At 52.1% G+C, this 14,938-nt stretch overlaps 1 protein-coding gene across 1 annotated transcript in view; it reads left to right on the top strand.

The window, feature by feature from the left end:
• Positions 1–14,938, top strand: part of CORO2B (coronin 2B) — a 127,191-nt gene that overhangs the window by 55,382 nt on the left and 56,871 nt on the right. The window contains exon 2 of the mRNA XM_045810663.2: positions 10,594–10,794. Coding sequence (XP_045666619.2) covers positions 10,594–10,794 — 201 coding nt within the window. The remainder of the gene's footprint in view (positions 1–10,593; positions 10,795–14,938) is intronic.

Raw genomic sequence — 14,938 nt, 5'->3', positions numbered from 1 at the left:
ATGTAGGAAAAGTTGGGCCCCTGGAGAGACAGACATTGCCTTCTCCTGGCTTTCTGCCCAGGTCGGATCTTAGCAGTTGGGAGCCAAGCCTACATCTCTCCAGAAGGGAATAGGCAAGTTTTGTGATCTGGGAGGGCCAAGGGGGCTTTTGGAAGCTTTGAGGGGGAAGTGACGGGGTCCCTCTTCCTGATTCCTGTCCTCATCCCTTTCCTCATTCGTGCACTTACTAAACATGTCACAATACTGTATTCAGCCTAATGGTAAGCCCTGGAAAAATGAGGGAGACTGAGACCTAGTCCCTGCCCTCAATAACATCCAGCATGATTGCGGAGCAAAGATGTGACGTAGAGCCCAGGTGTCAGACCTGAGTTCAGATCCAGCCCCTCCACTCATGTGACCTTAGAAGCCCGGGTGCATCTGTCCTTGGGGAGTCTTGCTGTATCTTTTCCTAGGGTTATTATCAGGATTACAGGATGTACTGAACATAAAATACTTGGCTCACAGCAAGCGCTTGAACATTGGCTATTGTTATGAGTGTGCTGAGCCAGGAAAGGGAGAGCACAGCACAGAACCTGGGGGCTTCGGGAGAGACTGCCCAACTCGGGAGCCATCTTGGGGGAGGTGGGAAGCTCTCCTGAGAAGCTCGGAGCAGCACAGGCCGGCAGCCTTCCCCTCACGTGTCCAGTCCTGCTCCGCAGAACAGGAAAGACTGCAGGGATTCAGGGCAGAAGCCTGCTCCAGGAATAGACTTCGTGTCTGGCTGGACTTGCGTTGGGTGATGGGCAGTAAGCAGCATCCTTGGGAGCCGGAGCTGGAGCCTCCCATCTGCGGGCTGTTGAGAAGATGCCATCCCAACCACGTTCGTTCCCACTTTGATGTGCTCTGATAGCATAAGGGAGACAGGACAGAGCTGGGAGGGATCCCATTTCATGGCCGAGAAAGGCTTGTACAAGAGGCTCGGGGAATCGGTGGGGGCGCTGGTCTGGAACCCAGGCCTTCCACGTTTGCTGGGGGTGGAGAGAAAGTCATTGGGGGTGACTCCAGATCATGGCCTTGCTTGGTCCCTTGGCATCCTGGCCAGGAGCTAGTGGGGGATGGAGATTCAGTCTGATTAGTCTCTTCTAGAATCGATAGTCCACCGGTGCTGTCCAGTAAAATTTTTTGTGGGGATGAAAACGCTCTGTGATCTGTACCATTCAATATGGCAGCCCCTAGCCGCATAGGGCTAGTGAGCACTCGGAATGTGGTCAGTCTGACTAAGGAACGGAAGTTTTAATTTGATTTTATTTTAATTCATCAGTCCCAGGTAGCTAGTAGCTACACGTGCCTCTTTGGCCTACTCCTGGGTACAGGGGCTAGGGCAGATAGCGTCAAAAGCTGGCGTCCACAGGTATGCGCCTTTGTAACACGCCCCTCAGATGATTTCCGTGTGTAGTCAGGTTAGGGACTCACCAGACCAGGGGGTCTCAGAGGCACTGTACTGAGGGAAGGGGTCAACATCCCACAGCATACGAGCCTTGCACCATCTGTCCATCGGTCTGTCTGCCTTGTGGCCTCTACCTCTTTTGCCGTCACCTGATTTCCACTGCTGTGTAATTCCGGGCCAGCTACACATTTAGTGATGCCATCATCATGGTGGGAGCATTTATACCCCAGAAACTGGTAAATACTACCAACTAGGACACCCCTGCCCTCGGCGAGCTGGTTGGTAACCATTTACCAGCACGCCCCTGCCCTAGACCCCCCGGCAGGTACATGCTTTGAGTCTTTGCCGTGTACCGAGCACGGTTTTAGGCATTGCTGATGCCACAGTGAACAGGAGAGACAGAAATCCCTGCCCCTGGACAGACACAACCAGACGCGTCAAATGCGTCGTGTGGTTGATAATGACACGTGCCTGGGGAAGGTCTCACTGAGAGACCACCTTTGAGAAAAGACCTGCAGGAAGTGAGAAAAGCACTGCAAGGAGGGGAAACAGCATCTTCCTGAGCAGGTCACGCCACGGACAAAGGGAACCGGCTCTCAGACGGGTTCAGGGCCTCGTCCCAGGTTGGGGTGGAGCCAGGGTGTGAACGTGGGTCACCTGACCACGGCCATGCTGGGAGCTGGGAGCTCTGGCCTAAAGGTGGGACAGGGTCAGTGAGTCAGCCTCCTGCCTCCTGCACCCCTGCTGACATCGGGTAGTGCCTTGGGGAGCAGAGGATTTAGGGACAGGCCCTAAGGAACTCTCTGGAAGCCCAAACCCGGCGGATCCAGCAGTCAGAGAGCGGGTCAGAGAGAACATGTACGGTCCAGCGTCTCCGTGCTGGTGAATGCTCGAATGGCCACAGCATCTTCTCAGGAGTCCTGAAAGCCAGTGAGAACCCGGCGTCCGGGGCTAGATCACAAAGTGGCAGAACTGGGTGGGGATCCGTTTGGCCCAAACCCCTCCTGTGGCTGAAGGAGGGATTGCTTGATGGCCCCCAGCACGTGCAGGTTTTTGGCATTTTCCTCATACTAGAATTTCTCAAACTGGGTTCCCCAGGGGCCCAGGGTTCCACGGTGTGGTCGCAGACCACTGCAGGAACGTGCTCCCAGCTTGCTTCTCGACACGAACTCAAGCCTCTCCAGCTTTGCCTGTGACCTTGGGAGGTCTGAGTAGTGCTCTGTTGAAAGGGCACCTGCGCTGAGAGAGGAAAAAGGCCCTAGCCCTTCATTTCACAGAGAAGGAAACCGAGGCCTAGAGCAGGTCAGTACGACCGCCCGGCCTGGCGCGCTTCTCAGGACCCCGAGCAGCAGTCACTTCTGCCCCCTCCAGTTTGGGAACATGAGCTGGGTCCCTGCCGTGTGTCTGTCCAGCCCTGGGCTCAGAGACGGACGAGGGCCACGTGACAGGCTGTGGCTCAGGGAGCCCGATCGTTGTGGTCGAGTGAGGTGAGAATAGTGCTAAGAGGCCTGCCCTTGTTACAGCGGCGCACCGTTTGCGAAGCATCTGCCCCCGTGTTCTCCTGTCCCATCGTCACGGAGATTTGGGACAGAGGTGCGGGTGAAGCCCAGGTTGTATGGAAGAGGACTCCGAGCCGGCGGGGGTTGGGGGAAGGAAGGTGGCTTGACCCACGCCACGCAGCTGGCCATCCCCACCAGATGGAAACGGTCAGCCTTCCTCTGGCAACACGTGGACAGAAAGTGGCTCTCCCACGGATCCCATTGGGCCGCCCGGCAGCTGCCAGTGCAGATCCAGAGGGCTCCTGGGCTCCCTGGCTAACAGCTGTGCCCCCAGGAGGTAGCCATGAGCTCCCCGCTCACCTGAGTCAGAAACAAGAAAAAAAACACCCTGCCCTGGTACGTTTTTGTATTGCAGTTAGAGGACCGAATTTTAGTCATCGTCGTCTAGAAAATGCACCCGCTGGCCGCCATAAATCATCTTTAGGATCGGAGGACAGGATACAATTTGCTTCCATGTGGAGTGTACATAGCGATTATCTCAGAGGAGAAAAAAGGCAGCCTCCATTTCTTAAGAGGCTATAAGGGCCATTCAGCTGCGAAATGAATGCTGCTTCCTTCCGGGCCCTCCCCCTCTCAGAGGGAGACCAGGATGGCGCTGGGCCCGGGCAGAGGCCGCCAGGGAGCCGGCCCAGCAGCTGCGCACATCTGGAGGCCAGAGCCTCTCCCTCCCTCCTCCTGACCCTCGGCCCAGCCCAGCCCCCTCCTGCTCCTGGCAGATCCTGGCCTCCCCAAGTAAACACTCGATCGAGGTCAGAGCCTGTCCCTGACAGGACAAGCACACACCCTCGCCCAGACACCTTGCCGGGTACTTTGGATTTGGTTGCTTCATTGCATCCAGTGAGCCAGGGGGACATTTGCATTTTATGGGGAGATGAACTAATGCTCAGAGAGGTTGCGTAACTAGTCTAAAGTCACACAGCTAACCAATAACAAGATAGTGACCTGTGGATTCTTCCTGACTCCCACACTCTGTCTACTACGTAGTTTCTTGACACTTTTGTATAATGCCCTGTATTATATGGAGCAAGAGTGAAGGGATAGAAGTTTAGGGAGAGGCCAAGACAGAGAAGATGCGTATTATATTGGAAAGAACGGTAGACTAAGAGTCAAAAGAACTTGGCTGGTCTTGGCTCCAACACGTTCATAGCTTGTGACTTGGGGCTAGTCTCTTCACACCTCTGAGCCTCAAATTATTCACATATGTCTATTGCCAGTGAGGTTATAGTATCTGCCCAGCTCTGCGCATTGGCCAGCTGGGGCGGAGGGAGGCGAATGAGGTGGTGTCTAGACTGGATCATGGCTACAGCATGGGTGGATTTCTTGGGGCGGTTCTGCAGACACTGGTCCCCTTGCTGATCCAGTGCCGTCCGCAGCAAGGGACTCCCTAAGCCCTCTCCTGAGAGCTGTCCTGAATTCAGAGCCCGGGGCCTCCCGGTGACAAGGAGCCTAGCGGACATGGGGCTGCGTGACCTCTAGGACAAACACTGCGTGGAAGGGCGTGGACCCAGAAGCACTAGTGGGGGAGAGTAAGGAGCAGACGCTCCTGTGGGCAGGAGTGGGACATGAGCTTGAGTAAGAAACTCTAAACTTCAGTAAGCTGAAGTCACAGCCCTGGGGTGAGACTCCGCCCTGTCCCATCCGGGGAGCCGGGCAGTTGTGCCTGACCTCGGCTCGCGCCCTGCCTCCATCCTGAGAGTTTATTCAACCGGAGTCACCGGGAAGGTCCTGCTAGACAGGAGTCCAGGACCAGGCCTGGGGTGGGGTGCACAGAAGGGCTTGGCTGATCAGACTAACTCATAAGCTAGTAACAGGAGAGGGAAAACATACACCTGAAGCTTGGAGTAAGTAGCACTAACCAGCCCTTGGGACACCCTGGGGGGGGATGGCAGTTGCCACGAGAGTGGTTGTCATTCAGAGTCACAGCAGCCCCGCTGGCGCGGCATCAGGCTCCTTGTTTTACAGAAGAGGAAGGGCCCTGGCCAGGGTGACAGAACTAGGACCCTGCTGGTCACTCTGACCCCCATGCCCCTTTCTATTACAACACAATGCCTTTCATAGAGGAGCTCTATGATCTCATCTTGGGGCCGGAAGACCGGCTGGTCCCATCCATTATTCCACACCACCCTGATCAGAGGTCATCCACCAGAATCTTAAACCCCTCCAGGGATGGGAAGCTCATTACCTCTCAAGGCAGCTTCCTTTCCCACCTCAGGCGGCATTAACTGTTAAGAAAGTCCTCCCTTGTAGGGAGTTCAGCTGGGTCTCAGTCTGTGCTGATCGCTCCTGAAAGCTTCAGAGAGAGAGTGTGTGTCCCACCCTCACGAGAATGAGCTGGGGCAACCCGCCAGGATCGAGGCTGTGCTTGGGGGCCACGGGGAAAAGGCAAAGGGCCAGGTTCTAGGTCATCCATTGGCTGCCACACTGACTGACTTCCCTTCGAGGTCAGGGCAGCATCTCCGTCCCAGCCTCGGCACGGTCTCCTCCTCTGGCCGAAGACAGAGGAGTGCTTTCTGTTCCCTGCCTGCCCACGCAGCCAGCTGACCTCAGAGTGAAGTCAACCCCTTGGGAACTGCGGGTGGAAAGGTCAGCCCTCCGGGGCCCGCGGTCGCCCTGCTTTGGTCCACAGTGCGTGTCGGTGCCTGATCCGGCCTCCCAGGCCCTCCAGCCTTCTGTCCGCCGCCCTCCAGAACAGACCCTCGGCGCACTCAGCCGGTCCCTCCCTGCCGCCAGTCGGACCAGGTGCGTGTGACTCGTTCTCTCTGCCTTCTCCTCTCCATCCTCCCCCCACCAAAGCCGAGCGATGAATGACAGGGCCGTCTTTCACCGGAATCGAATCAAAGCTTTACACCTGATTCCTAAAGTTTACAGGGAAGACAGGAATGACTTTGAAGCTGTCGTAAAGCAACATGAGACAGATCGCTGCAACGTCTTATCACACAGCTGACTTGCTGTGTTCAGAGTCAATACCACCAAAAAAAAAAAAAAAAAAAGGAAAGAAAACAAAACCAAAAAAAAAAAAAAGGTGTTGGGAATGTTCTAGATTGAAAGGAGGCAGAAGAGAGATCACCACCAAATGAAACCCGTGGGAGCAACGTGGCTCCCCGTCCCGGTTGTTCACAATACGGAAGAGTGTAAAAGGCGTTTTGGAGCATTTTGAGTACAGGCTGGGTCTTCGATGGGATCGAGGAATCGTTAATTTTCTTAGACGTGATAATGGTAATATGCTTGTGTAGGAAATTGTCCTCCTTTGTAGGAAATGCATGCGGATATAATAAGGGGACAAGAGTCACGTGTGCAACCTCCTTTCAAATGATTCCACAAAAGAAAAAAAGAGACACGTACGTGTGTGCACACACACACACACAGGGGGAGAGAAAAAGAAATGTGGCAAAATGTTAATAATAACCTAGGTGCTGGGTGGTTATTTTACCATTCCCCCAACTATTTTTCTGTATTGAAATCTTTCATAATAAAAGCTGATCTGGACTGTGGAGTCAGAGAGAACAGGTTCAAGTCGCCCCCTGTGCTCACTAATGATCTGAAGTTGGGCTGGGTGTTTCCCACCCGGTACGAGGACAGCTGGAGATCCCCCAAGGAGATTGCGTGCAGCCCCGTGCTCTCTGGGTGTCTGGTACAGGCGGATGGCCCCCACCCCCATGAAGCCGGCCCTGATCCCCCCCTTTCCTGACCTCCCATTCCCATTGCACTTCCGTTCCGCAGTCTGCCACCAAGCGACTGGCCGACTACCGTGAATGTGTCAAGTGCGGGCTTTAGCGTCTCTGGATCTGAAAGCAGGATCTGGGCCAGTGCTTTCCTGGACACCCCTCAACAGCCCGGATCCATGGGAGCAGCCGTGGTATCGTGAATGGGACTTGCAATCCCATTTTAGAGATGGAACACCTGATACTCAGAGAGACGAAGGGTCTTTTCCAAGGTTAGCAGGAGTCAGCGTGGGGAGTGGAAACCCAGGGTCCAGCCCTGGCCGTGCACTTGCTGTGGACTCGTGTGGGGTGAGGCTGCAGGCCCAGTGATGAGGACCGCGATCAGCCAGGGCCCTTCCGAACGCCCAGCTGAGAGATCCAGCCCCAGCCTATCAGCCAGGGGGGAACCGCCAGCAGCGGGCTTGCTGAGAACAAAGCCCTTGGAAAGATGCTCTCCGTTTTTCCCAGGAGGCAGGCTGGCATCATTCTAGGGCCCGCTGGGACCCAGCCCCAGGAGACAGGCTCATTGGAACAACAGGCCTACTGAGTGCAAGCCCCAAGCCCGAGGGCCGGGCTCAGGCTTCCCAGGATGCTGGGCTGTGAGGGGCACTAGTGGGATATGTTCAAGGAGAATACAGGTGCGCCCACCAGGAACCTTGACCACAAAGACTTCTTTGCGTACAGACACCCTAAGGAATGGGGCCGTGGGGAGATGGGGGGGGAAGGAAAGGGCAGAGAGGGGGACAGTGCAGAAAGGGGGGGGGAGAGAGTAGGGAAAGAGTGGAGGAGAGATGGAGGAGGAAGGGGTGAAGTCAGATGGGAAAATAGACCCAGGATAACCAGCATCTGTGGGCGCCACCCAGGGAAACATGGGTGTCGTGGGAGGGTTCCGGAGAGCCTGTCAGGTCAGCTGGTTTCAGTGTCACCGGAGCTCTGGAACTAGGTGTTTCTCAGCAGGCCCGTGTGGATCCCCCTCAGCCATGGCAGACCCAGGCTGGGGACCCTGAGGACCTGGGCGCAGGCCCCACCCTTGCCCCTGCAGGGCTCTGGGGTATTCAGAATAAGCAGGGTGTGGAGGTGGGGGGTTGCACAGAGCCCAGCCCTTCCTCTCCTGCCTCTCATTCTGCTCTGTGGAGTGAGCATCGGAGGGGTGCCAGGCCTGTGCTATGCACGTCACAGCATCTTGGCATTGACTCCTCTGCGCTCTTGGAGGCAGTGGGGGTTATTAGCCTCCTTTATGTAAGAGCAGACGGAGGCAGCACAGAGAGGTTAAGTGGTTTGCCCAAGTCACACAGCTAGACAGCAGCAAAGATGGCGCTGCATCTGGGCTATGTGGCTTCTTATTACCCTTCCCCTCACAGACACCATGACACCGTTGGGGGCGGGGGGCTCCCTTTGGGGAGGGGCTGGACCTGTCAGGGGCCGGGTGCCCAGCAGGTCTCCCCATGGCATCTGAGACTCATGTCCTGGGAAGAGCAGAGACCAGTCTGCAGTCGGCTCAGAGGCCCTGGGGTCACCACCTGCCATCACTGTCTTCCTGGGAAGAGAGAGCCAGTGACACAGAGGAGACTAGTCCCCGAAGAAGAGATGATGGCTGTCCAGGGGCTCTGAGGAGTGTGGGCCTATGGAGTCTAAGTTGAATCGGGCCCTGGAGGCTAAGGGTGGGATGGGCAGGGAAGAGGGGTGAACGCGTTCTAGGCCGGGAATGCACCAGCAAGGAGCAGGAGGTGGGATTTCTCTTTCTTTCTCTTTCGTGGGAACTGTGGAATCTAGAATGTTCTACCTGGAAGGGACAGAGCAATTCTTAGCACTCCCATATCAGATTGAATTTTTGCCAGGTCTATGCTATATTTTTCATCCTGTTTTTTTTAATTGATTAATTATTTTTTAACTTAGCCTTATTAGCAGTAATATCTGTGAAATCATGGATTTGGCATGCAAGTTCTATTATTTCTAATGCAAATTAAAATAAACACGTAACTGCTAAAATTACACACTTCATCTCTGTACCGTGTAAGGGGATTGCGAGGGAGCGCCTGGGACCCCAGCCTGACTATCTCCGCCGATGTAATCCCGATGCGGAGTTGACATCCTGAGAGTGCAAGGGGCTTGCCTGAGGTCATGCAGCCAGCAGTGCCCACCAGGCTCCCGTCCATGTCCTGCAGGACTCTGTCCTGAACAGTCCTGGCGGACCTGGGCGGGGACCAGAGCAGACGGATTGGAGTGGGTGGCAGCGTGGGCCGAGCCGGGGAGGGAGGGAGGAGTGGCAGGGAGAGCAGGGAGAAGGCCCCCCGCAGGGTACACGGTGACCCAGGCAGTGGAGAAGGTGGGGATTGGGGGCCCCCTGGGGCGGGGGGCGGCGGGGAGAAAGAGGATTTGCCTGCAGGTGAGAAACCCTCCCTGAGAATCTCCTTATTGGATCTGAACTCTTTCCTTCAATGAAGAGAACTTTGCAGCCGGGCTCTTGACTTGATTTAAATCAAATGCGAAGTGTTGTTTTCAGACCCCAGAGTTGGTGTCCTGATTCCTCGGTGGCGCCTCCTTTTGTTTTCCTTCCCGTGGAAATTTCCTGTAGGGAAGTCACCCTTGCCTCCTTCTGTCCCGAGATGGGGTGGGAGACAGCAGGAGAGTGGGCGGGAAGGGGAAGGCATTGATCATGGCAAAGTCAGGACAGCAGTATACTCATTCACAAAGGTCTGTTGAGCTCTAGCTGTATGCCAGGCCCTGGCTGGGTACTTGTGGGGGGCCTGTTGCACTTGGAGGCATGTCTAAATCTATTCGGGTTCCAGTCTGTGAAGATGACCATTTGTAGGGCTTCCCCCTAGGAGGGTCCAACCTGTAGCGAAGCTGGACTCCATCGTGGGCTGCCCAATTGGTCCTCCAGTTCCCCCTTGTGCACATCTGTGTTCTCGGCTACATGGCATGGGACACGCATGCAGTAGGGGCCAACTGGTTGCTTGGTTGGAACCTGTGTTGTCAATGGCGGGTAGAGAGGGGGTTGGGTTCTCAAACTTCAATGTGCCTCTGTTACACTGGGCGTTTCCTGTAGGTGGGGGAAAAGCTGAATTAAAATGCTAATTTCTGGCCCCATCCCCCAACTGTTGGGTTCAGTGGGTCAGGACCGGAACTCAAGGATCAGCATTTCTCACAAACAATGTTCGAGGCTCAGATGATTTTGATACAGGTGATCCTTAGACCACACAGCAAGAAACCTTACTCCAAAGGGTATTCTGGCATAAGAAAGAGTCTCGGATTTCCAGTCGGGAGACCCGTGTTCAGAGCTCTACTTATTAGCTGTGTGGCCTTGGACAAGTCACCTAACCTCTCTGTGCCTGGTGATGATGATGATGATGATGATGATGATGATGATGATGATGATGATAGATAGGACTGAGAGATTTCTGAGGGTGCATTTGTGGATTAGAAGCTCTAGAGAGGATCAGAGGAGGGGATGATAATGGATGGTCGTTTGTCTCTTTGCACATAAAGGGGGACATTTCCCCCCCTTGTCTTTGTGGCCACCGAGCCCCCTCTGTCTGTATCTCCCATACTGAATTGAACACAGCCTTTGAGAGGCAGGAGGCAGCCCATACGTGTTGTTGGGGAGATGGTCTGCTCTGTCACATGCCATGTCCCTAGGAAGTGAAAGGACCTTACATCTTTTCTGGAAGATGGGATAGGAGTGCGTACCAAAGCCAGGAAACGTATGAGTGCCCTTATGCCAGTCTTGGCTCTTGTAGGACTTTATTAAGAGAGTAAGTCCTCTAGCACAGGGCCAGGCACACAGAGGGCCCTGCATTCTTAGAGGCTTCTTCGCCTCTCTCCACTTCCTTCCCCCCCTTGCCCAGCCCAGGCCCTTCCAGAAGTGGTGACCTGCCTGACCCTTGTCTCTCCTGGTCCCTCACAGATGTCCTGGCGTCCACAGTACCGCAGCTCCAAGTTCCGAAACGTCTACGGGAAGGTGGCTAACCGGGAGCACTGCTTCGACGGTATCCCCATCACCAAAAATGTGCACGATAACCACTTCTGTGCCGTCAACGCCCGCTTCCTGGCCATCGTCACCGAGAGCGCGGGAGGTGGCTCCTTCCTGGTCATCCCCCTGCAGCAGGTAGGACCTGCACCTCCCTGCCCCGGCTGCTGGCCAGAGCAGGGAGAAGCCCTCCTCGGTCACTGTCGGGACTGCTGCCTCCATTTCTCTCTGCGCGCCCCCGCCCTTGTACTGTTTCATCACATGTCCGGTGGCTATGCCCACCCCAGGGTTTTCCCGAGATCCGCCAGAACAGGCGCAGGCCAGGATCCAGGAGACCTGAGATCTGTTCCCAAAACTTCCCCAAAGAGCGCTTCCTAAAGCACTTGGACAAGTCACTTCCCCTTGGGTACGTGGGGCTCCCATTAACACTCGGGATTAGAACACCTGATCTCCAGGTGATCTCCAAGACCAGGTCCTGCTCTGCAGTTCTGTGTCCTGGGTTGTCCTTTTTGGTGTGGAGCTGGGAGGGGTGAAGACCCAGCCGTAGGCACATGGGGCATCTGCAGAAATGACACGCTCATTAAAAAAACATTGCGAGCTCTCCACTGAAAGGCTGGGAATCATTTACCTTCTCTCTCATCACACTTTCTAGCTAAAGGTTTTCCCCCTTCTGTGGCTGCCTTTGTGAATATAACAAATTAAATCTGCAAAGCCTAGATCATGAAATTTTGAAGCTCTGTGCTCAGGCAGAGTCCCTGGAGGCCCGTGGGAGGTCGCGCGCCTCAGGGAAAGCGCTCGCTGTCAGTCTGGCTTGTTTATGGCTGAGCTCTCCCTTCCCGGCCTGACTCATCTCCACTCCCACCCTCCGCCAAACCGCCAGGAAAGGAGGAGGTGCAGGCGAAAGGAAGCCTCAGTTCTTGAAATCTACCGTCAGCTGGTGGTGGAGGATGGATTTTTCCAGTCTCTCCTACCCACAGTGGGAGAACACGGATTTGGGAAATCCTTAGTCCATAGCCTCCCTCCCACCGAAGGGGGCACAGCCGCAGTGACACTGAGAGGTCTGCGGACAGAGCCCGAGGGGCAGAGAGGTCTGAGGAGCCATGGGCTTGGTGGCAGCAGGTCTGGGTTCTAGTTGGTTCTGCCACTTGCCAGCCAGGTGGTCTCAGGAATGGCACTTACCCTCTCTGCACCTTATCTCCGTGTAATGGTAAAACGAGGACGCTGAATCCTCTTCCATCTACATGCGTGATGTTGGCATGGAGTGGGATGGTAGACACGGAACCTCCTCGTGAACCACATAGCATGTTAAAGATGTTTGGGTATTTTCTTGGAAAAATCTACTAGCTCTGCTCATGGGCTTGGCTGACAGATGCCCACAGCGGCTCTAACACATTCGGAAGGATTCTGAAATACAGTTTGTCTCCCCTCTCAAACCGGATGGGCTCAGATCCCTGTCTACCTTGGGGACCAGCTAATCTCCAGCCACAGCAGGTCCCCAGCCACGTGTGGGTTGGTCCTTGGGGGCTCAAGCCCATTGCCAGCACCCTGAGATACTCCACTGTGTGGCTTACAAAGGTCAATAGCCAGTACCTCACGCTGTAACAATTAATTCCAGATGTGTTAAAGATCTAAACATTAAAAGAGAAAGAATTAAAAAGGAGAGAAGAAAAGAAAAAGGAAAGCTGCAAGTATATTACAGGAAAAGAGAGTATTTTTTAAATCATGCAATGAGGAAAGGCTGTCTAAACAAGACAAGAATCCCAGAACCATAAAGGAAATGATTAATAAATTAGAACAACTTTTTTAAAAAGGTGAAGTTTCTATACTACCGTGAGACATGTAAGGAAGCTTAAAAGCAAACCCCATAACTGATACAGATAAAAGATCCATGTCTAAAATAGATAAGGGTTCCAGAAAAATCAGTAAAGCAAAAGAACTCTGTAGAAAACAGGCAAAGGACATGAATAAGCAGCTCACAGAAGATGAAAATCGTAATAGTAATCTAAAAATAGATTTAAAAGAGTAATTACCTTTGGTATTGCCGAGCGCGCAAGAGAGCAGGTGCCCAAATACATTCTTGGTATTTTTGATGTATTTACATCAAATTTACAGGTAAGTTGGCACTAACTATTAACATATAAATGTGCACATCCACTGGCCTAGCCATTCCGCTTCTAGGAATCTATCCAACAGGAATATTCTCAAGTATATCCAACATGTTTGTAACAGTTTTTAGTACTCCATTTTTTTTTATAATTTATTTTCTACAGAGATAAAATTTCTCTCTCAAATTGCTTAAAAGTTTCTAAACTCTTTTTCTCAGTTTCTGTAATGGTACCAAAGAGTTTTATATTATCAGTAGCACTAGTCTTGAATAGGATCAGATATTGTAAACACTTCAGGGACAGTAGGGAAAAAGGTACTCTTTATAGGGTGTGAGACCCCGCATAGAGATGAACAATGTATCTGGACACATACACATATATCCAGTGCACACAGAGCTGTCCAACTTTATTTGTTCACATTTTGCGATACATTGTATTTAATTTGATTGCTAGGGGACCGGTAGTGATGGCTCACTCTGCCAGTTGGTTTCTGTTTTCTCTGAATCCAGTAGATTTTCACTTTACATAAGTGCATGATGGTTCGTGCAGCTCTTTTACAATAATGAAAATTGGAAGCAACCTGCAGGTCTATCAATAAGGAAATGTGGAAAGAATTAAGGGACATCCACATAAGGGGATACTAAGCAGTCGTCGAAATTCATGATGTGGAACAGCTGTTCCCAAGTGCTCAGCTCAGAATCATTTTACACTTCTTAAAAGTATTGAGGCTACCAAAGAGCTTTTACTCAGGCGGGTTCTGTCTATCAATATTAGGCATATTCAAAATAAAAAAGAAGGAATTTAAAAAATATATCTATTTGTTAATTTATTTAAAATAACATTAGCGGCTCCTGGGTGGTTCAGTCAGCTGAGCATCCCACTCCTGATTTTGGCTCAGGTCATGATCTTGGGGTTGTGGGATCCAGCCCTGCTTTGGGCTCCTCACTTAGCAGGGAGCCTGCTGGAGATTCTCTCCCGCTCCCTGTGCCCTCCTGCCTCACGAACGTGTGCAAGCACTCTCTCTCTCTCTCAATTAAATAAATAAATAAATAAAATCTTTTTAAAAAATAACATTAATGAACCCATTTCATGTTCCTCAAGAAACATATTTTTGTGAAAAATAACTATTTTCCAAAACACACAAAAAAATTAATGAGAAGAAAGGCATTGTTTTACCCTTTTGCAAATCTCTTTAAGTTAGTCTGGCTTCATAGGAGATTTGCATGTTATATATGTATATATTAGAAGATTTGCATGTTGACTTTTGCATTCAGCCTGTTTTAATACTATGCACACAGCCTCCGGAAACTCCACTGTATGCTCCTGAGAGAATGGCAGTGAAAAGGCAAATAACATCCTAGTATTATTAGGAAAGTTGTTTCAACACAACAGAATCCCTGAAAGTCTTGGGAATCCCCAGGGATCCCCCAAACACACTTTGAGAACCACCGATGCAGGGGAATATTTCATGAGAGAAAATTTTATGACATACTGTTAAGTGAAACAAAAAGGTAAAGTGTAATTAATCCCATTAGAAATTTATCATCTGGGGCGCCTGGGTGGCTCAGTCGATTAAGTGTCAGACTCTTGGTTTCGGCTCAGGTCATGAGTTCTGAGTCGGGAGGTCGAGCCCTGTGTTGGGGGCTTCACTCTCATCTGGGAGTCCGCTTAAGATTCTTTTCCTCTGCCCCTCTCCAGCCCGCATGTGCTCTCTCTTCCTCTCTCTCCTTCTCAAATAAATAAATAAATGTTTAAAAAAGAAAATTTCTATCTTTCCATCTACCCATCCAGAAAAGACTGGGCCGAATATACACCTAAGGATAATAATGGTTATCTCCGAGTATTGGGATCATGAAGATTCTTTCATTTTCTTCTTTTTCCATAGCTATAGCTTCTTAATTTTTTTAGGTGAACACTTAGTGTTTTGTATTTCAGGGGAAAAAAAAACCAAAAAAGCAGTTTGTTGACGTAAAAAAGGGAGCCCCTGAGGTTTGAGAGGCTGTAGAAAGGAGCTCAGTTCAGCCCTCCATTATGTTGCAAATAGTTTCTCCCAGAGTTACACAGGCTTAAGGGCTTGCTGGAGAAAAGGCTAACAAGACAGACCTACCCGCAGTGAGGGCGAAGGGTGGTAGTGGGGTGGGTGGGTGAGATAACTCTTTGATCTGGGGGGTTCACTT

The sequence above is a fragment of the Ursus americanus genome, chromosome 28 (genome assembly GCF_024610735.1).
Source record: "Ursus americanus isolate L20-20 chromosome 28, mUrsAme1.1.p, whole genome shotgun sequence".
In the NCBI taxonomy this organism is placed as follows: Eukaryota; Metazoa; Chordata; class Mammalia; order Carnivora; family Ursidae; genus Ursus; species Ursus americanus.
This window is presented reverse-complemented; position numbering and strand designations above follow the sequence as displayed.